At 41.8% G+C, this 22678-nt stretch overlaps 1 protein-coding gene across 2 annotated transcripts in view; it reads right to left on the minus strand.

Annotated features, from left to right (window-relative positions):
• The window catches only part of b4galnt4a (beta-1,4-N-acetyl-galactosaminyl transferase 4a), a 192261-nt gene that overhangs the window by 64985 nt on the left and 104598 nt on the right, over positions 1-22678 (minus strand). The window contains exons 3-5 of one of the 2 annotated variants that reach the window (XM_061822634.1): positions 20321-20419; positions 4504-4599; positions 3257-3347 (exon numbers count right to left, since the gene is read on the minus strand). In XM_061822634.1, coding sequence (XP_061678618.1) covers positions 3257-3347; positions 4504-4599; positions 20321-20419 — 286 coding nt within the window. Of the gene's footprint in view, positions 1-3256; positions 3348-4503; positions 4600-4820; positions 4840-20320; positions 20420-22678 lie in introns of those variants that run through there. The other variant, XM_061822635.1, reaches the window with a different exon arrangement.

Consider the following 22678-nt stretch of genomic DNA (forward strand, 5'->3'; position numbering starts at 1 on the left):
GGAATACTGGGGTGGTGGTCCCCCTTTTCAAGAAGGGTGACCGGAGGGTGTGTTCCAACTATAGAGGGATGCCACTGCTCAGCCTCCCTGGTAAGGTCTACGCAGGGGTACTGGAGAGGAGGGTCCATCGGCAAGTCGAGTCTCGGATTCAGGAGGAGCAATGTGGTTTTCGTCCTGGCCGTGGAACAGTGGACTAGCTATACATCCTCGGCAGGATCCTCGAGGGTGCATGGTAGTTCGCCAACCAGTCTACATGTGTTTTGTGGACTTAGAGAAGGCACTCAACCGTGTCGCTCGGGGAGCCATGTGGTGGGTTCTTCGGGAGTATGGGGTACCGAATCCCCTGATACGAACTGTTCGGTCCCTACACAACCGCTGTCAGAGTTTGTTCCGCATTGCCGGCAATAAGTCAATCTCATTTCCGGTGAGAGTTGGACTACGCCAAGGCTGTCCTTTGTCACCGATTTTGTTCATAACTTTTATGGAGAGAATTTCTAGGCGCAGATGAGGCATAGAGGTTGTCCCGTTTGGTTGCCCCAGCATCGCATCACTGCTCTTTGCAGATGATGTGGTTCTGTTGGCCTCATCTAGCCGTGATCTCCAGCTCTCACTGGAGCGATTAGCAGCCGAGTGTGAAGTGGCTGGGATGAGAATCAGCACCTCCAAATCCGAGACTATGGTCCTCAGTCGGAAAAGGGTGGCGTGTCCTCTCCAGGTCGGGGAGAGATCTTTCCCCAAGTGGAGGAGTTCAAGTATCTTGGGGTCTTGTTCACAACTGAGGGAAGAATGGAGTGGGAGATTGACAGACGGATCAGTGCAACGTCTGCAGTGATGCGGACTTTGTATCGTTCCATTGTGGTGAAGAGGGAGCTAAGTCGAAAGGCAAAGCTCTCAATTTACCAGTTCAATCACGTTCCTACCCTCACCTATGGGCATGAGCTCTGGGTCGTGACCGAAAGAACAAGATCCCGGATACAAGGGGCCGAAATGTGTTTCCTCGGCACGATGTCTGGGCTCTCAAGAAGAGATAGGGTGAGAAGCTTGGACATCCGGGAGGGGCTCAGTGTCGAGCCACTACTCCTCCGCATTGAGAGGACCAGATGAGGTGGCTTGGTCATCTGATTCGGATGCCTCCTGGACGCCTCCCTGGTGAGGTGTTCCAGGCATGTCCCACCGGAAAGAGACCTCGAGAACAACCTGAGACACGATGGAGAGACTATGTCTCTCGGTTGGTTTGGGAACGCCTCAGGATCCCTCTGGAAGAGTTGGAAGAAGTGGCTGGAGAAAGGGAAGTCTGAGTATCCTTGCTGAAGCTACTTCCCGCGCGCCCTGACCTGGAAAAGCGGTAGATAATGAATGGATGGATGGATGGATGGAATGAAGTTAGATTACCAAGGGATGTGAATGGGACTTCAGTGAAAAATGTGCTACCCCCTGGGTGAAAGTTGATGGGTTCATCAGAATTCAAAGGATCACAATCAAGCATTGAAAGCACTCAAAATTGTTTGAAGAACATGTATGTGGTTCAAACAGCCAATTATAGTCCCGATCTCAATGACATCAAATGCCTACCAAAAAAAAAAAAAATATATATATATATATATATATATATATATATATATATATATGAAAGGCTTTCAATACGACTCAGGCCCTCTTATTGAAATAGTTAAAAAAAAATCCTATAACTGATGATCTGATGACATCAGTTGGACACATTTTAATATATTTTAAATATTTTATTATAATATATTTCTCACTCATTTACTGATGAGGTGAGAGAAGAGCAGAAAGTAGCTTCTAAAATATTTTGCCAATAACTGGATGTCGAAGAAGTTAATCTGCATTGCTAGTGGTCAGTTGTGGAGATAAAAAAAAAAGTAGCAGAGGCAATGACGAGGAGATGCCAGGTGCATCTGGTACACCAAATTACTGTACTTGTCATTGTGACCACAGCAATAAAAAAATTGTTTACAGAAGTGCATTTGACGATTAGTAAGTGCATTACAAATTGTGAGTAGCAATGCGTGAATCGAATTTTTGTTCTATTGAACGTTTATTGAAATGTCATCTGTTGTCTTTGCGATACACCTGTCTCCACTGTTTTTTTTTTTTTTAATGAGACCACAGCATATAAAAGAACACTTAATCCAATGACAATTGTCAATTGCCCAGAGGCAGTGCTTTTAAATGAGATCGTTTCATTCTAAACACAGCCATTCTAGGTAATCTATGAAAGCATATGCACATGAAAGTAAACTTTACTCTGTTTATTTTGACTTGACAAAAGATTTCCTTTTTTCCATTACAGGTTTTGTTTCACATTAAAGGTGGAAAAAGTTGTGAAAATATTTATTATATATGGCTTTTCTTTCATAGTGTTCTCTTAATAACTGTAGTTGTTACAAGGCTGTCACCTCAAAGCAAACAGAACAGTTTATTCAGAATTCATATATGAGCATTGTAGGGATTTTATATTGCTTTTACAATATATTACACAAGATTGTGCAATGTGCATATGCACCTAAGATGGGTACATACAGAAATAGCATGAAATGGGCCTTTGGACTACAGCTGTTATACTATTCCATGTATTATTTACAAGCTTATTGAATAAGATGGATACCCATCTCATAAAAGTGAGGCCCCCTAGCTCAGTGGTTAGAGCACTGGTTTGGTAAACCAGGGGTTGTGGGTTCGTATCCCACTGGGGCCTCCACTCCCTAAGAAGGGTTGTGTCAGGAAGGGCATCTGGTGTAAAAATTGTGCCAAACATATATATATATATATGCGTTCATCTGAGATGACACACTGTGGTGATGCCAAAAGAAACACACACACCCATCTCATAAAAGATCATGCATTTGAATCCAACCAAACTTTTTTTTTTAATCACTATTAAGCACTCTGCATCACTTCTAAAAGAACTTTTAACCACCCAAGAGTAAAAGAGATAGAAGTAAAAGCTTGATTATTCAGCAATTTATCTGCTGGGGTGTTGAGGCTTCTCCGTTGTTGAAGTAACAGCGGTAGAATGGGGCTTTAGGATACTGCAGAGAGGTTACCCTACTGCAGAGAGGTTACGCTCAGAGATCTGTAGAATTGAACCCTAATAAAATGAGGATTGACTGTAGTAGTGATCCTCAACCCCTTGCAATTTTAAGTCTGTGGAGATGGTCTATATTAATTTGAAGGACACTTGCTCTAAGGTCCATAGCGACACATGAGGGAAACGCTAATAAGATGAGCTGGTTACCATCGCGGTAAGGGTGAAGAAATCCAAAGATTCTCAGGCCATAATTCTTCCACTTTGGAGCCACGGCCAGCTTCTTCAAAGTCGTTCTTGTCTGCAGAAGGAAAAAGAAATTGAAGCGAAAGCATTAACAGTTCTGTGAGTGAATTCAAGTTGACTGTGCGCTAAACCCCGTCCATCAGCAGCGAGTGTCCATTCAGAGCTCAGCAACCATAATGTCAACATAAAATGAAGTGGAGCGTTCAGGAACCAAGTTAGACCAAATTTGCCATCAAATGTAATATATTCAAAGATTCCCTTTATACCAAGGGGGCCAGTTAGTCTGATATTTAAGTGTAGGAAAAAGAAAAGTTTCAACATCTGTGTTCATCAGTAATTCGGGCGCATTTGTTTTGGTGGGGTTCAAATCCCAGCTTCGCCTCTGTGTGGAGTTTACATGTTCTCCCCATGCTTGCGTGGGTTTTCTCCGGGCACTCCGGTTCCGTCGCACATCCCGAAACCATACAATATTAATTGGACACTCTATATTGCCCCTAGGTGTGATTGTGAATGCGGCTGTTGTCTATCTCCATGTGCCCTGCGATTGGCTGGCAACCTGTTCAGGGTGTACCCCGCCTGCTGCCCAATGACAGCTGCGATAGGCTCCAACACCCCCATGACCCTTGTGAGGATAAGATGCTCATAAAATGGATGGAGGATGGATAGTCAGAGTAGTATTGGTGATGAATTTTATGGCTTGCTTATGCATACAGGGATGAGCGATGGAATCTGCTGCTGGCGGCCTGTAGCAGATGTCATGCGTTTTAATCCCCTCATATGGGAATCCCAAGGTTATAAAATAAAATCCCATCATGCATAGCTTGAAGTGTTTTAAGCAAAAACAGCAAGCTCTTTAGAATTACCCAACAACACTAAGTTGTCCCTTAAGCGTTAGCAAATGACACTCACAAACCCCAAGATAAATGTTTACTTGGGAATTCAAAAGGGATTTACAAGTTATTTGCTTCCTTTCTGAAAGTGATCAACACATAACCTTTTATATTTCTTCATTGCAAATAAACGTTAATAGTAAGCCAATGTAAAGTTTCACTGTATTCATCCTTTATGGGTGCAAAGGAACCCAAGGACAGCGATTCAAATGCAGAACCCTGTGCTGTGAGGCACTCTTAGATAAATCAATTAAATGTCTTTACTTAAAGCTTTGAGACAGCCTCCAGAACAGATGAGGAAGTATGCTCCTTTCTACTTACATGAGGGTAGAGGGGGAAGTGCAGGTTCTTTCTAAGTTGGGCTATAGAGGAGCCACACCAGTCCTCGAACACATGAAGGTTGGCTTGGCCCTTGTACTGCAAACAAAACAATCACAAGGAAAGAACAATTGGTGTAGAAAACAACAAGCAAATCAAGCAAGTTCGTTAGGAGGCTGAAATACAGGTGCAACGTAGGTACACCAATGCACCAAATTCGAAATCACATCCACTACTACTACTACTACTACTACTACCCACTACTCCTTTGGCACTTTTGTGCATCTTGTTTATCAACATGTTGGATAATAGGCAAATACCATATGTGTATTTCCACTGCACAAGAAAAATTAACTCAGTGCATTGGTCATGTGATCCCAATGAGAGAATGTTGACAAAGCATATCTACAATGTCATGGGAGAGTGTGAATTGAGAAAGTCCAGCAATTAGTCAAAGCCCATCCCCTGACCATAGGCTGACATTTGTCTGCATTACACAGGGAGCACACGGGACACGGGCAGGACAAATGGCATAATCACTTTGCATTGTCTTCAAAGGAATTGTCTGTACACACGCTCTCTCTCTCAGTCTCTCTCTCACACACACCCACATAGATATGTAGAGCTAGAAAATCACTAAAGGAGTGTGTTGGAAGGGTTGCACGACCAAATTTTTTCGAGTCAGTACGAATGTGATGAAAGTTCAGTCGATGTCTACTAGTCCTCAATGTTGTCATTGTCACAATTTTTTTTCAGTGAGATACGCATATTGTAATTAAAAAATATATACAATAATCCCTCGCTACTTCGCGATTCACCTATTGCAGATCCAGTTCATAGCATTTTTTTTCTGAACCCTACCCTAGACAGATTGGCTTAGACTAGGTACTATATGACATGAGGTGCATTGACACAATGCGTATTTATACAAGGCACATCCCCAGCACTATATGTCTGTGGTATGGGAGTTCCTCCCTGCTAAAAAAATTCTATAGAATATTTCTAAAGAATTTCTCAAGAACTATAGAACTTTAGGACCCAAGTCCTATAGAAATTATATAGAAAATCACAGCCAAATTTCTATAGAACAAGTTGTTCCATACAAATTCTATAGAATTCAAAAGATTTCTAAAGGTGTCAGAAAGGATCTATAGAATTCTATAGATTTCTCTAGGATTTCTATAGAAAATTTTTACCAGGGCTACTTTGCAGTCTTTCACATTTTGCGGGGGGTTCTGGTCTAACTACGAAAAACAAGGTATTACTGTACAGTGGAACCTTGTACTTCAAACATAATTCGTTCTAGTGAAGTGTTCAAAGTCCAATTTCTTCAACCTCTGAAACATATTTTTCCATAGAAAATAATGTAAATAACTTTAATCCGTTCCCAACCTTCAAATAGGAAATTCCTATTTATGTAAAAACATGTACACCCTGCATTCAAACAATTAAAAATGCATACGTTAAAAGCAACTTAAATGTGTACCATTTACGTTTTCGGTCGTGGTGTGTTGGCATTGGTGCATGGATGTGTAGAGAGGGAATGAGTGTTACGATGAAGTCACCCTCCATGAGGATAATTAATTTTCCAGTAGCTTTTCCATTTCTTTTATCATGCGTGGCCTTTGCTTTGTAATGCTAGTCACTCCTTTGGCAACACTAGGTGCCTTTTATTAGATTTTTATTTTTTAGGCTAGTCGAAATAGTTGACTTAACCATACAATGCTTGCTCGTAAGAGCTGTAACAAACACACCCCATTTTCATACTTAGTGATTATCTCCTCCTTAAATCCAATGTGGTTTACACAACTTTCTTTTTTCCTTTGCTATGGGTAGTACTGCTGTCTTTCTTTTGGCCCGTGGCAAAGAAAAAAATTGTTTGTTTTTTTAATCCTGAGAAGAAGCACTTGTGAATGTGCATGCTCACACTATGACTGCCTGCTTGACTCGAAGTGGGCAGTAGCTGTCTCAGCATCCCCCTCCCTCCCCCCATTGGCATTCAGCATCGCTTGGCTTGACTTGGCTACCCAGTCAACATGGGTTCAGCTTTGCTCGAGTGTTCAGATTCCAAGAATTGGGTCAAATGCAGGGCATTTTTTTCGCAGATTTTTTTGGTCGAACTCCGATTTGTAGAACCCCCAAGTCATTCGAACTCTGAGGCTCCACTGTTTAAAAAAAAAAATGGAGCGGATGATTTGCAATATTGTATATTTCCTGCAGTATCTGCAAATGATCATGGACTGATCGTATGCAATGGAATTCATTTGCCGCTCTCCTTTCCACTTTGATTGTGTGTTTCTTACTGTTTATTACAGAACTGAAAAACGGGAAGGCGTATTCCACACTGGAAGTTTTTATTCACAATCACAGGCAACTGCAGGCGACATCCCAGTTCATCCAGCGACACTCAAGCATCATCAGCGTAAAACTCCCGTAGCTGGTAAAGTCAGGCATTCAAAATAAAACCACGCCAGTGTAACAACACGGCCCTCTTCCAGCCAAAATCACATGATTCACAACGAGTTGACGTCATACTCTAAACATCATTGTGGAGTAGCAAAGTTGACAACTCTGGAGAATGTCTAGGTTTTTTGTCCACTCAAAATGTACTAAAAAATACACTAGCTACTGAAAAACACACACATCATGTTGCATTTGTTTGACCTTGGTCGAGGTCTGCACTTTACAAAGTACTGTTGGTGTTTAATCCTTTTAGACGTTAGCCGCTAACTGTGATCCATTCATCCATCAAGCCAATGCGACTTAATAACATTAAACAAAAAAAAAAAAAACTGATTACCGTGCTGGGCTTCCATCCAAGTGGGGAGAATGTTAAGAGTTCTCTATCGGGTCAGATAAACACGTCTATACTTTATACTCAGCCTCCATTTATCACTTTGAAGCAGAAACGTGTTGACAGGAAGTGTCACGTGCTTACATTATCACACAAGCATTTCAACAGATGGCCTAACCTGAAGGGGAGCCTCAGATTTCTCCAGCAGCTCAGTCTCGTCAATGAGGATCTGTCCACACCGACAGCACCGTCGCAAATACAGTTCTTGTATTAAGTGTTTGGTTTTTTTTTTTTTCAAACAAATATGCCAGTTCAGTTGTGCCACACGTTCTTCATGTTGTTTTCTCAAAGATGACTTTCATCTCAATGGTTAAATTAGGGCACCGTAAGAGTTTGGGATGATTTCAATCATCCAAATGTAAGGTGTCAGAAAGGATGTCTGATGTTTAAAAGGAAGTCCGTGGCAGTGAGGACAAGTCAGACAGAGCTTAGAGGGATTTAGCAGATGAAATGAGGACCTGTGGAAATGAGTCCGTTATACAAATTTCTAGACGGTTTCAAAAGCGAACCTTTTTAGACTTGCCCCCATGCTTGTAGCTTTTTTTTTCCTCAACAGGGACTATTAAAAGTCAATGATTACACACAGAGTCTGGAGGGGCCTTTGAGTTGTCAACTTTCTTGGGACGGCTAATTGGTGAACAGAATTCATGTGGAATTGAAAAACAATTTAAAAACTCTCTCCCTGTCATCCTTTGTTTCCCAGCTTGGCTTCAACAAGTGTCATCTGTGCAAACGCACGCACAGACGAACACACACAAACACAGCAGGGTTATAATGGGGTTTTCATTACACTTAGTTTTTTTTGTTTTCATTTTCAGTTAATTAGTTTTTCCGCTGTGTTTTTCATGATCAGGACAAGGGATAGGACGCAAATTCATGACTCCAAAGCAAGTCGTAGTTCAAAAGGGAAACTTAATTCAAGCGGAGGTCGGCAGTCCAAATGGGCAACGGTTTCCAAAACGTGAGACAAAAGGCAAAGTCCAAAAAATAAGGCTAGGTCAGATTGTTATGAGTCAAAAATGTGGAACAAGAAATATGACAACGTGGCAATTAGGCACAACTAAGCACAAACAAATTAGCAAAGAACACAACATGAGACATGAACGAGGCTTATATTCATGGCATAATTAACACAGACAAGGCACAAGTGAGGAGGAAGTCCAGCGTGAGGCAGTAGAATGATCACGGCCATGACAGTCCTTGTTTATTTTTATTAATTTGTATTGTTACCTAAATGCTTTATTTTAATTTTGTTTTAAAATGTTCACATTTTTTAGGCCCGACTCATTAGAGCGTTGGCCTCACAGTTCTGATGACCCAGGTTCAAATCCCGGCTCCGCCTGTGTGGTATTCGCATGTACTCCCCGTGCCCGTGTGGGTTTTCTCTGGGCACTGCAGTTTTCTCCCACAACCCAAAATCCTGCATTCATTAGAGACTCTAAATTTTACCTACAATAGGTGTGATTGGGAGCGCAACTATTGCCTGTCTCTATGTGCCCTGCGATTGACGAGCAACCAGTTCAGGGTGTACCCTGCCTCCTGCCCGATGACAGCTGGGAATCGCTCCAGCACAGCTGCGATCCTGGTGAGGATAAGCAGCTAGGAAAATGGATGAATGGATGCCAAAATGTTTACATACTTGAAAATAACTGAAATCTTCCAAATCATCATTGGACCTTAATGTTTTTAGATTCTTTTCACTCATGTATAGTACACAAGCACATTGAGTTAATGTCCCTGTAAATTTCAAGCCCAGGTATGGTACATTGTAAAAATAAAAGTATCCATATACTCTATGGTAATATCCTTGCTCATGGATAAAGTACATCCAGTGACATTTAAAAAAATGCTAGAACTAAAACGTGAAATATAAGATCTTATATAAGTGGTTATCTTATATAACAACAAACAGAGTAGCTCTGACTGACATTAAGTGAGGTGGGAGGAGAGGGTGGCAGTTAATCCCATCTGTCGATTAAAAGACATGAAGCCACAATCAGGCAAAATGATAAGTGCACAGGAAAGATTGCTAGATGCTAGATATAAAATTGTGCTAAACACAAGTTGGTGTTTGTCAGTTTCCGCCTTCATTTGTCTTGGCGGAGCTTCCTATGTGCTCATGCCCAAAATCTCCACACTCTCCCACCCATCTGGATTCACTATGAAGAGGAGCAGAAATCAGACATTCGGTCTCCTCCAAGCCTGGTGCAGCTCGCTGCGTTCATGCTGGCAGCAAATACTGACAAATGGGCACTCGGCGCACCCATTGACGAGGAATCGCACCAGCTGACACGATGAATCCCATTTGGATAAGGAAAGTGAGACATGATGTTCCTGGCAAAAGGTACACTGGGATAAAGAGAATAGCACTCAGCGCAAAGCCCTCAGGACATTAAAGAGCATCACATGATGTGCTGCAGTTTTACAGAGTTTGTTGAAATTTGAAGGTTTGAAGATCAAATTGTGAGGCTGTGATTCCCTCTGGGACCGTAGCGTGGCTGTTTTGTCAGCTGCCAGAATTTATGCTGACAACTGACTTTTTGCCTTTTTGTGACAATAGAAAATATATCAAGACAATGAAACCTAGACAGATAGCAGGGATGGTCAAACATATGGTTTGAAATAAGCACATATTCAACTTCAAAGTGTAAGGGTAAGGAGATGGTGTCTAAGTGGACACAAGCAGAAAAAGGAGACCATCTTCATACGATTTATTTTGCAGCCTAACCAGCTTTTGGTTTAAACAATCTGCCATCTGCTCAGTGATTATGTCTATTCTGTCATGGCCAGTATATCACACGAAGAAGATGGCATCCATCCGTCCATCAGTGGATCTATTTCAATAAAACACTTGTGAAAATATAAGAGTCATGTAATCAGTTTTTTTTTAATCCAGTATTTGGATCGACAGATGGGGACCAGACGAGCTGCAGAATAAAAAAAAAATCATCATGTCCTCTTGTTCTCCACTTTAGTCACAGTTGCATGTTGAGTCGTGCCTCATGCATTGTAGTTGTTCAGTATTATTACATCCATAAAAACACAAGTATGCTTGTCAGCAGCAGCAAGGCTTCTTCCGTCTGACCTCCTGTATGCCTAATGAGACTACATTGGGAACAAGCTTCAATATGTGCTCGACATTGTTGTATAGTTTTACATCATTTGAAGTGATGGTTTGATTATTGGTAACACTTTGTGCTTCTAAAACATTGGTGTCAACAATTGATAAAGGCAGTGTTTGATAAGACTACCCATTAGGCTTGAATGGTTTTATCCATTGTGTGCTACTTACTACTCAATGTCTATTATATGTGCGTGGATTAGATATTTGTCACGACCCATCGGAACGAAGGTAGGACCCAAATGCAGGATTCGTCAGATGCAAGGTAGTTCGGGGAAAAACGTTTATTATTAAATGGTTGGGGATCGGGCAGGCAGCAGGTGCAGCAGCGGTAGTTGGGACGTCGGGCGAAGAGAGCAGGTGAGCGGGCAGGCAGGAGTCGGTACACGGGACATCGATCAAGGCAGGCTGAAGTCTCAAAGGAGTCAGGCTTACGGGGTCGGTCGGAGAACAGGCGAAGGTCGGTACACACGGGTTGACGATCAGGGATATGAGAGTGCTGGAACGGGACATGAAGCTCAACGATCTGGGCGAGGACCAGTCGTCATCGGGGTCCTATATATACAGGGGATAATCAGCCCGCATGAGGCGCAGGTGTGTGCCTCCCAATTAGCGCGAGCGCGCGGGCACCCGCACAGCCCGGGCTGGAGCGGCAGGATCATGACAATATTCACTCAAAGTTAAACTTCCATTCATTCCTTTTTCAGACCCCTCATCATCACTAGGGTTGCAGGTGGGCTGGCAGCTATGCCAGCTAACTAAGAAAAAACAAAAACCATTCGCAGTCACAGTCAGACATACAGACAATTTAGAGTCTTCAATTAACCGATCATACATGTTTTTGGGATGTGGGAGGAAACCAGATTGCCCAGAGAAAACCCATGCAGGCACGGGGAGAACAGTCATTAGGTGGAAACGTCCCCAATGATTTTCTATTCAGTTGTAAAGTGGTCAGTTTGCATGTTCTCCCCGTGCCTGTTTGCTTTCACTGGGCACTCTGGTTTCCACCCACAACCCCAATACATGCTTGGTAGTATAATTGAAGACACTAAATTCCTCACAGGGGTGAATGTGACTGGTTGTTTTGTTTCTATGTGCCCTGCTCTTGGGTGGCAAAAAGTTCAGTACCCTGCCTCCTGACCAAAGATAGCTGGGATAGGCTCCAGCACCCTGCGACCCTGTGAAGATAAGCGGTTAAGAAAATGGATGGATGGATGGATGTATGGATGGATGGAAAACAGTCATGGAGTCACAGTACCTAATGATCAAGGAGGATGTGCCTGTTGGTGGCATCTTGGCAGAATTTTTTGCTTTGCACTTGTTTGAAAAATGCATCTGATTTCTTTGAAATTCTTAGGTCAAGCACACCAGGCTCTAGTGGCTCTTTCCTCTGTTAGACTCCTTGGCATGCCTGTGGCTTTGATAACCATCTGCATTGGATGAGTTCACCACTTGGGGACACTAATTATGCCCCACAGCAGAAGACATCGATACACTGTCGAAAACGAAATCTCCACGTGTGCATGGATTTTAGTTCAAGTCAGCATTTGTGCATTTGGTGATATCAGTGAAAGTGTCTACGTGGCTTGCATGAATGCCTCTGCATGCCTGTGTGACCTCTGTCAGGCTGTGACAGTTGGCATATGGCCCCACTCTACCTCCACCAGCCTGTGACAGCGCCAGCTTGGTGACCCCTCGGACCTCTGCCATTTTGGCCAAGCACCAGGAAAACAAGTTAGTGTCAGTAATTAGGACAGATAGTGAGCAGAGAGAGAGCATAGGGAGATCCGCTGTGCTCTGTAATCTCTGACTGAGTAAACATTTAAAAGAATTCATTGAGTACTTATGTCTTCAGAATGAATGCTGAGGAACGCTAGGACCAAGCTGTTATGGCAATAAATTACAGAGAAGAAAATAAGTATTTGAACACCCTGTTTCTTGCAAGTTCTCCCACTTAGAAATCATGGAGGAGTCTGACATTTTCATCGTCGGTGCATGTCCACTGTGAGAGAGATAATCTAAAAATAAAAATCCAGAAATCACAATATATGATTTTTTACCGATTTATTTGTGTGATACATCTGCAAGTAAGTATTTGAACACCTGAGGAAACCAATGTTAATATTTGGTACAGTACCCTTTGTTTGCAATTACAGAGGTCAAACAATTTTCGTTTGCACACACTGCAGGAGCGATTTTGGCCCACTTCTCCACACAGATCTTCTCTATATCAGACAGGTTTCTGGGCTGTCGCTGAGAAACACGGAGATTCAGCTTGCTCCAAAAATTTTCTATTGGGTTTAGGTCTGGAGACTGGCAAGGCCATGCCAGAACCTTGATATGCTTCTTATGGAGCTACTCTTTGGTTTTCATGGCTGTGTGGTTCGGATCATTGTGATGTTGAAAGACCCAGCCACGACCTATCTTCAATGGTCTGACTGTGGTTATTCCTCAAAATCTCACAATACATGGCCACGGTCATCCTCTCCTTAATACAGTGCGGTCGTCCTGTCCTATGTGCAGAAAAACACTCCAAAGCATGATGCTACCACCCCCATGCTTCACGGTAGGGATGGTGTTCTTGGGATGGAACTCATCATTCGTGTTCCTCCAAACACGGTGAACGAAATTATGACCAAAAAGTTCAATTTTGGTCTCATCTAACAACAAAACTTTCTCCCATGACTCCTCTGTATCATCCAAATGGTCATTGGCAAACTTAAGATGGGCCTACACATGTGCTAGTTTAAGCAGGGGAACCTTCTGTGGCATGCACGATTTCAAACCATGACATCTTATTGTATTACCAACAGTCACCTCGGAAATGGTGGCCCCATCTTTTTTCAGGTCATTGACCATGTCCTGTTGTGTAATCCTGGGCCGATTCCTCACCTTTCTAGGGATCATTGAGACCCTACGAGGTGATATCTTGCATGGGGCTCTGCTCTGATTGAGATCGACCACCAAGCTTAGCTTCTAATGATTGCTCCAACAGTGGACCTTTTTTCACCAAGCTGCTTGGCAATTTCTCCCTCGCCCTTTCCAGCTGTGTGGAGTTGAACAATTTTGTCTCTGGTGTCTTTGGACAGGTCTTTGGTCTTGGCCATGTTACAAGTTTGAGTCTTACTGATTGTATGGGGTGGAGAGGTGTCTTTATGCAGCTAAAGATTACAGACAGGTGCATCTGATTCAGAATAATACATGGAGTGGAGGTGGACTTTTAAAGGCGGACTAACAGGTGTTTGAGGGTCAGAATTCTACCTGATAGACATGTTCAAATACTTATTTGCAGCTGTATCACACAGATAAATCGTTAAAAAAAATCATACATTGTAATTTCTGGATTTTTCTTTTTAGATTATGTCTCTCACAGTGGACATGCACACACGATGAAAATTTCAGACCGCTCCATGATTTTTAAGTGGGAGAACTTGCAATATAGCAGGGTGTTCAAATATCTTTTTTCTTCACTTTACCTTTGAATTCATTATGTTGGGAGCACTAGTATAAATTATGAGCCCCAGCCACTGACATTTGTTCCCACATATTGGGTTTAAAAAAATCCATACATATTACGAGTGCTTGCCCTCCCTGGTACACTCCTTAACTTGATGGTGGTGCAGCACAAGTAGATTTGATTAGCAGTAATTATTTCAATAAGAAATAGATTCTTCTTCTTCCCTTTATCTTTTCAGCTTGTCCCATTAGGGGTCGCCACACCGTGTCATCTTTTTCCATCTAAGCCTATCTCGTGCATCTTCCTCTCTAACTCCCACTGTCCTCGTGTCCTTCCTTACAACATCCATCAACCTTCCTCTTGCTTTTTTTGCCTGCCAGCTCCATCCTCAGCACTCTTCTACCAATAGACTCACTCTCTCACATCTGGTCATGTCCAAACCATCGAAGTCCGTGCTCTTGAACGTTGTCTCTAAAACATCCAACTTTGGCTGTCCCTCTAATGGGTTCGTTTCTAATCCTATCCAACCTCAACATCTTAATTTCTGCCCTCTCCAGCTCTGCTTCCTGTTGTCTCTTCAGTGCCACTGTCTCTAATCTGTACATCATTGCTGGCCTGACCACTGGTTTATAAACTTTGCCCTTCATCGTAGCAGAGACCACCATCCATCAGACACCTTCTGCCAGCTGTTCCAACCAGATTGGATAAGTTTCTTCTCTTCCTTACAACACTCACCATTTTTCTGGATTGTTGACCCCAAGTATTTGAAATCCTCCACCCTCACTATCTCTCCTCCCTGGAGCCTCACTGTTCCCCCTCCACCCATCTCATTCAGGCGCATATATTCTGTTTTCCTTCAGCTAATCTTCATTCCTCTCTTTTCCAGTGCATGCCTCCAACTTATTAATTGTTCCTCCGCCTGCTACCTGCATTCACTGGAGATCGCAATGTCATCATGTGAACATCATGGACCAAGGGGATTTCAGTCTAACCTCATCTGTTCGCCTATCCATTACCATAGCAAACAGGAAGGGGCTCAGAGCTGATCCCTGATCCAGTCCCACCTCCATATTAAATTCTTCTGTCACACTTAAGGCACATCTCACCATTGTTCTTCTACCATCATACATCTTCCTGTACTATTCTAACATATTTCTCCGCCACACCAGACTTACTAATGCAGTACCACAGTTCCTCTCTTGGTACTCTGTCATAGGCTTTCTCTAAATCCCCCAAGACACAATGTAGCTCCTTCTGACCTTCTCTGTGCTTTTCCATTTGCATCCTCAAGGCAAATAATGCATCTGTGATACTCTTTCTAAGCAAGAAACCATACGATTGCTTGCAGCTACTTACTTCTGTCCTGAGTCTAGCCTCCACTAGTGTAAACTTCATTGTGTGGCTCATCAACTTTATTCTTCTATAGTTCCCACAGCTCAGCAAATCACATTTGTTCTTAAAAATGGGAACTAGCACACTTTTCCTCCATTCTTCAGCCATCTTCTCACCCGCTAGTATTCTGTTGAACACGTTGATGAAAAACTCCAACGCCACTTCTCCACAATGCTTCCACAACTCCTGAGTTATGCCATCAGTACTAACCGCCACTTTTTCATCCTCGTTTGTGTCCTTCTAACTTTCCACTTACTAATCATTGCCACCTCCTGGTTCCCCACACTTACCTCTTCTACTGTTCCTTCTCTCTCATTATATTCATTCCCCAATTCCTGAAAGTATTCTTTCCACCTATCTAGCACGCTACTGGCACCAGCCAACATATTTCCATCGCTTTCCTTAATCACCTTTACCTGCTGTGTATCCTTCCCATCTCTATCCCTTTGTCTGGGCAACCTGTAGAGATATTCTTGTACTTCTTTTGTGTCCAACCTGGCGTTCATGTTGTCATATGCCTCTTGTGTAGCCTTCACCTTTTCCTACGTCACATCTCAATGTATTCTCCTCTCCTCGGTCCTCCCAATGTCCCACCTCTTTTTCGCTAACCTTTTTCCATGTATGACTTCCTGTGCTTTGAGGTTCTGCCACCAAGTTTCCTCCCCGTTCCCAGCAGAAGATACACCAAGTACTCTACTGCCTGTGTCTCTGAATCCCTTGGTTGAAGTGGTCGAGTCTTCCGGGAGCTTCTCCTGTCCAACGATAGGCTGTCTCACCTTTTCCCAAAAAGTCGCACAATACTCTTCCTTTCATAAATTCCACGATGTTTCTCCGCTCTACCTTTGTCTTTTTAATCGTCCTCCCACCACCAGAGTCATCCTACACACCACCATCCTATGCTGTCTAGCTACACTCTCCCTAAAGTATAAGTAAGAATTTATTAAAGTGACTTTTGGTTTGGAGAGTCACTAATGGTATAGTGGTACACATGCTTAACTTTGGTGCAGGTACTGTCGGATCGATTCCCACTTAAAATGGTGTTAATACGTGCCCTGCAACTGACTGGCGACCAGTTCAGAGTGTAGTCTGCCTTTTGCCCGAAGTTAGCTGAGATAGGCTACAGCTCTCCTGTGACCCTTGTGAGGATAAGTGACCTGGAAAAAGGGGGATGGACTCGCTTTTTTTGGCACAGTGGAACAACTGGTTGTAAAGTATCTGCCTCACAGTTCTGATGACCGGGGTTCAAATTCTGGCCCAACCTGTGTGGAGTTTCCATGTTCTCTCCGGTCTCCTCACACATCCCCAAAACATGCATTAATTGGAGACTTGAAATTGCCGTTAGGTGTGATTGTGAGTACAAATGGTTGTTTCTAAGAGCCCTGCGATTGGCTGACAACCATTTCAGGGTGTATCCCGCGTCCTGTCCAGAGTTAGCTGGGATAGACTCCAGCATTCCCGCGATCCTTGTAAGGATAAGTGGCTCAGATATTGGACGGATGGACTTTCAGCTTTTGCATCAGCAAGTAATGGGGATTCAAATTCAAATGAGCCCATCAATGCTATTTCCAATTGTATGATAGCATGCAACTAAAAGGCAAATGACAAGGCCAGTGATGCTGTGTTCAAATAATTTGAATTAATATTTACGACTAACAGTGGAGCAAGAATGCTTTGTTTATCATTCGAGCAACTGCTAGAAATCTTCCAAACTCACCACAGGGAAGGCAAAATAGAGACAACACAAACTGAAAACCATAGGGAATGAATAAGTGAAAACACAAAAATTAACAGAAGCATAAATACTACTTGCGCCACAAAAATACGAGAAAAACAAAACAAAACATGCACAACAAAAATGTCCAGGATCTTTTTTTATTTTATTTGGCAGCTACATTGTTTCTCCAAAATAAGGTGAGAAAAGATGAAAACATGATGCTCTTGTGGTCTGTAAAATACAAATAAAATCTGGAGTGAGTGCCACAGTTTACACTGTAAGCCAGGGGTGCCCAGACTTTTTACCCCAAGATCTACTTTTGAAGCAGCCAGCAGGTTGCTCCCAATGTTATGTTATTAATGTTATGTGATATATTATACTATATATAAATATATATGTATATTTAAAATACAGAATTAGCTTTTTGTGCACTGTATTCTCTGTGCTTTCATCCTGGATCAGGCTGTGTCAAGTTGGAATTTTAAAATTACACACCATCTTATCCTGCACTTTCTACTTTGGCTTCAGAATGGAGGAAAAATTATGCTAGTTCCCATTTTTAAGAACAAAGGCGATGTTCAGAGCTGTGGAAACTATAGAGGAATAAAGTTGATGAGCCACACAATGAAGTTATGGGAAAGAGTAGTGGAGGCTAGACTTGGGACAAAAGTAAGTATCTGCAAGCAAGAGTATGGTTTCATGTCTAGAAAGAGTACCACAGATGCATTATTTGCCTTGAGGATGTTCGTGGAAAAGTACAGAGAAGGTCAGAAGGAGCTACATTTTGTCTTTGTAGACCTAGAGAAAGCCTATGACAGATTACTAAGAGAGGAACTGTGGTACTGCATGCGCAAGTCCGGTGTGGCGGAGAAATATGTTAGAAGTTAAGAGGGAACATTGGCTGCTTTTTTTTGGGCACACCCTCCCGCGATCGACTCATTGAGCACCCCTGCTGTATGACTTAGTCTGAACTTTACAGAAGTCAAAGGAACTATGTACAAATACACACCAACCTGCTACAAAATTATGCTTACTTGGAAAACCAAATGAGGCCAGATGCAAGAACTAAATGAAAGATGTTGCCTTAAAACATACAGTATCTACTGTATGTTAAAAAAAAGGAAAATGTACAGTTCTCTGTATGATGTAGTCCTCTCCTACACTTGCACAGACATAATTTAAAGTCCACTAACACCAAAAGCATTATTTTTTTTAGTATGTTTTTCATTTAAAAAAAAAAAGGCAGTTGCAATGGACTCCCCCCCCCCCCCCCCAACACATGGATTTGACGTATATGGCTTTTTGTAACTCCCGCCATGAAAATCCTCTTGAGGGATTTGTTTTGGAGAAGAAGCAGGAAGTGACGTTATCAGCAGGAGTGGACTCATCTGGGCTCGTGTGTTTATACCAATTTTACCGGTGGGCAGGTAGCTCTTTGTTCCTTCATGTTAGCCAAAAAGGCAGCTCGTTGTATCGCTGATATTACTCAAACACTCGGGAGGATTGATTCCCTCTTCATACTTTTCCAAAAGACCCAGTTCATTGTGAAAAATGGATTGCACAGGTGCAAAGGATGAGAGCTTTTGCGTCTGCCAATCACGGCTGCGGCCAGTGTGGCTTGTTGTGGCGCCGCCGGGGTGGCTCGTCGTGGCTGAGTTCGTCACATACTGTCGGGGAGTCTGTTGTTAGAAGTGATCCACATATCTAAATATGGCTCAAAACAATTGGGTAATATTGCCCCAGTCACGTCACCCGATTGTGAGATGTTATCTTCTTCGAAAAGAGCTTCCATGTCAGAAGGGGAATCGGAAAAATCTGTTATTCCTCTCCCCTAGCAGGTGCCTCTACATGTTTTCAATGGAGAATGTCCCAGTGTCACGTCTGCTGATGATGGTGCAGGCAATATGCTTACCACTTGGATGTCGAGTGAGACTTCCGTAACATTGTGTATGGATGACACACTCTCTGCTCATATTTATATTTTCGTATAGACAATGAAGGGAGTAATGTTATGGGTATTTTTCATTACAATATCAATTTTAGAACGTTTGGCCACATTTTCTGTATAATCTACATTGAAACCATCTCCTCAGAAAAGCATCAAATATCCACGTTCCATATAATAGGACAGTTATTGTTCGTCGTTAGTGCCATGCCCCCTCTATGTCTCTCCTCTACGTCAAGTGTTGGATGTGTGTATTCTGGCTCAAGCGCACAGGCTTGAACATTATACCGCATGCTATTTTTTTGTTTTTGTAATGACTTTTTACAAAAATCTGCCACAAAATGTCAGATAGTGGACATTCTCTGTTCAGTGAACCGTATCTGCGAGGAATGGGGGGGGGGTCACAACAGGAAGCACTGCAGGCGTGGCAAACGCTGATTGGCTGTCAGTTTTACAGCCAGGCTCATTGGAATGTCTGTGCGTGAGAGGAATTTCGGTAATACTTTTCCAATTTAGAGATGTTTCTCGATGAAATCTGTGGATAACTCTGGCATTAAAAGAAACACTGAACCCTAATCTACTAACTTTTAATGTGTGCTCCCATTCCTATTACTTTTGACAGTCTTCCTTTAATTACTCTATGAAAGTGTGAATTTTAAAAGGCAGAATATTTGAGACACTGCTTGTATTGTATCTCAGAGTGTGCACATGGTCATAAAAAACACTGCATTTAGTGAAATCATGACATGATTGACTTAGTTATCAATAACACCTGTCAGTCTAACCAGTCAAATCCGAGAAATATTTCATTAGAAACTGCAGTGATATTGTAAGTAGGTCCACACACAATCATCAGCTTCTCCTGCAAATTACATTGTTCACAACAAAGTTGTAATGTAAATATTCCTTTAATACACACTTACAGACTATCTACTTAATTATGCAGATTATTTCTTATCTGGCTTTGACTACAATTTCTCTAAAAAAAACACTGCTGATTCAACAGGAATAATGCACGGAAATGTTAACACTGCATGGTCACATACATATTTTCTTAGTTCAGATGGTGAACTGTCTTTGTAACGTAAAGAAAACACATTTTCAGTTCAATTATATTCACAAAAGAGAAATGTGTCCCACAATGATACTGATGTGCTTTCTTGTAAAGGCTTATTACTAAAATTTTAATGAGTGTAGAGTATGAGTCACCAGGCAACTTTAGGTGATGAGTCATACATATACAACAAGCAACTGGACCTGAGTGTTTAAAAGATAGGTGGTCCTCAGAACAAGTACTTAGGGATAAGTGATACAAAAAATGGGAGAAAAGTAATTACCTCTGGTTTCCATGGCAATTTCTTATTGTGTTCAGAAAGAAACTTGCGGATGTGGGCGTGGCCTCTGCTGTTGGAAACTCCGGTAATCGTCTCGTCATCCTTGAAGAGAGAAGGAAATGCAATACACTTATTCTCCTCAAATTCCAAGATAATTCACCCTAAAGAGACACTTATGCAAGAAAAACTTGATTTCAAGTCAACGATTTAATCCTGCCATTGACTCACACATCCATCTCTCCTCAGAGGCATAAAATCCATCCGTCATCATGAATACTCTCAATATCAGAGATGAAGTACCATCATTAGCTCAAACCGCAGGCCTGTCTCATTGATGGGAGTGCTAGAAACTTAAACTGTCCATTATGCTCAGCTGAGGACAGCGCACACACTCATGCTGAGGCTTATTCGCCTTGTTAAAACCTCAATGGAACACTCTTCAACAGTCATTCTTACTCCAGCCTTTAACTTGGGGTATTTTTACACTGCAAGATTTTTTATTGCAAAGAGGCAAAAGCTACAACAGACTGACTTCATCTTTTATCCACCACTTTAAGGTGGTCTGGTCTCAAATTGAGACACAGGGGACTGGAGATTTACTCACAAGGGAAGCAAGGCCAAAACTCGGAGGACACAGGGGACTGGAGATTGACTCACAAGGGAAGCAAGGCTAAAACTTGGAGGACACCAGACGGCATTGGCTTTCTCCGATGTTAAACTTTCGTGATACAAATTAACAAATACTTGAATGGAGTCCAGCCCATACCACGCTAAGCTCTTCCTCCCATCCGGCCTCACCTGAAACCACCATCCACTAAGAAGCGAAAGACCCCCTCCTCCACCATGAAGACTATCTGTAAATCTGATTTGATATTTACTGAGTCTTTTCCAGAATAACTCAGACCCTTATGGAGATCAAGAATTTTTATCCCTGTAATTACAAGGGACAGAAAGTTGCTCAAAGACATATGGCACAAAAAAATAGAACTTCCAACTTAGTGAGGATAAAATGTGAGTCTATCAAACCATTATCTCCAGCTATCTATGTGAAACTAAGTTTTTTTAGTCTTTTTTTTTTTTTTTTTTTAATCAGGTCACTCTGTAACAAATCAATGTTAATTAATGACATCATTACAACCTATGATCTGGTCTTTTTGTTATTAATTATTATTTCAACGTGGTTAACAGAAAGTTGCTGCAATACCATTCTAAATGAGTCAACACCAGCAAATTTCAATTTTAGGAGCAAGTGTCAAACTGGGAAAAAGATGGTGGTATTGTTATTTTTAAATCATTATTTCAATGTAAAGAAATTATGCTGGGTGATTTTAGCTCTTTTGGATATGTGTTTTTTTAGTTAAAGGTGACCCAAAGGTTATCGTTTTAATAATTTATAGACCTCCAAGATACAATGGAAAATTTATGAAGGATTTTTCAGAACTGCTGTCGGTTATTTGTACTGAGTACAACTATTTTTGTCATAACAGGGGACTTTGACATTCATGTTCACAATAACATAAAAAAACATCCAAAGAACGTCCTGCAATACTAGACACATTTGACCTTTCTCAACATATTAAGAGTCCAGCTCACACTCAAGGTCATATCTTAGACTTGCTCATCTCTAAGGATGTTGAAATTGTTTTAATGACATTAATGATATGGCTATTTCTGACGATTTGTTTATTTTTTTGAATTACAGATTCTTGCAAAAGTTCAGACAACCTCTATCTCGATTAAGAAATGGTACATCAATGAGAGTACTGGCACTAGTTTTATGGAGACTGGCTGTTCGACTTTTGGACAATTTCACCTTGAAAATCACAAATGTCATGATTCAATGTTGTGGCACCTGTAAAAACTAAGACCATCCTGAGGTGACCTAGAACACTGTGGAGGAGCACAATGATGGTCAAGAGATCTAAGTCAGAGTGGAGAAAAGCAGAACGCAAGTGGAGAAAAACGAAAGTCCAAATTGTCTATGACCTCTATAGACTTGTCTTTGTAATTTTAACTAAGAGTGAGTCAGAGCTAGACAGTTCTGATTGATTCTGACCTGACTTTCAACAATCATATTTAATCAATCACAAAGACTGCCTTCTACCATCTGAAGAATATATCTAGAGTGATGGCTTGTATGTGTCAAGCAGACCAGGAAAAACTTATCCCTTTTATCTTAAGTAGACTTGACTTCCCAAAAAGAGTATTAAACAGCTGCAGCTCATTCAGAATGCTGCAGCTCGCGTTCTGACCAAAACAAAGCGGGAAGAGCATATAACCACAATCCTAAAGTCCTTGCACTGGTTTCCAGTCAGCTTTAGAATAGATTTCAAAGTTCTGCTACTGGTCTATAAATCGCTA

Source organism: Syngnathoides biaculeatus, chromosome 6 (assembly GCF_019802595.1).
Source record: "Syngnathoides biaculeatus isolate LvHL_M chromosome 6, ASM1980259v1, whole genome shotgun sequence".
Taxonomy (NCBI): domain Eukaryota; kingdom Metazoa; phylum Chordata; class Actinopteri; order Syngnathiformes; family Syngnathidae; genus Syngnathoides; species Syngnathoides biaculeatus.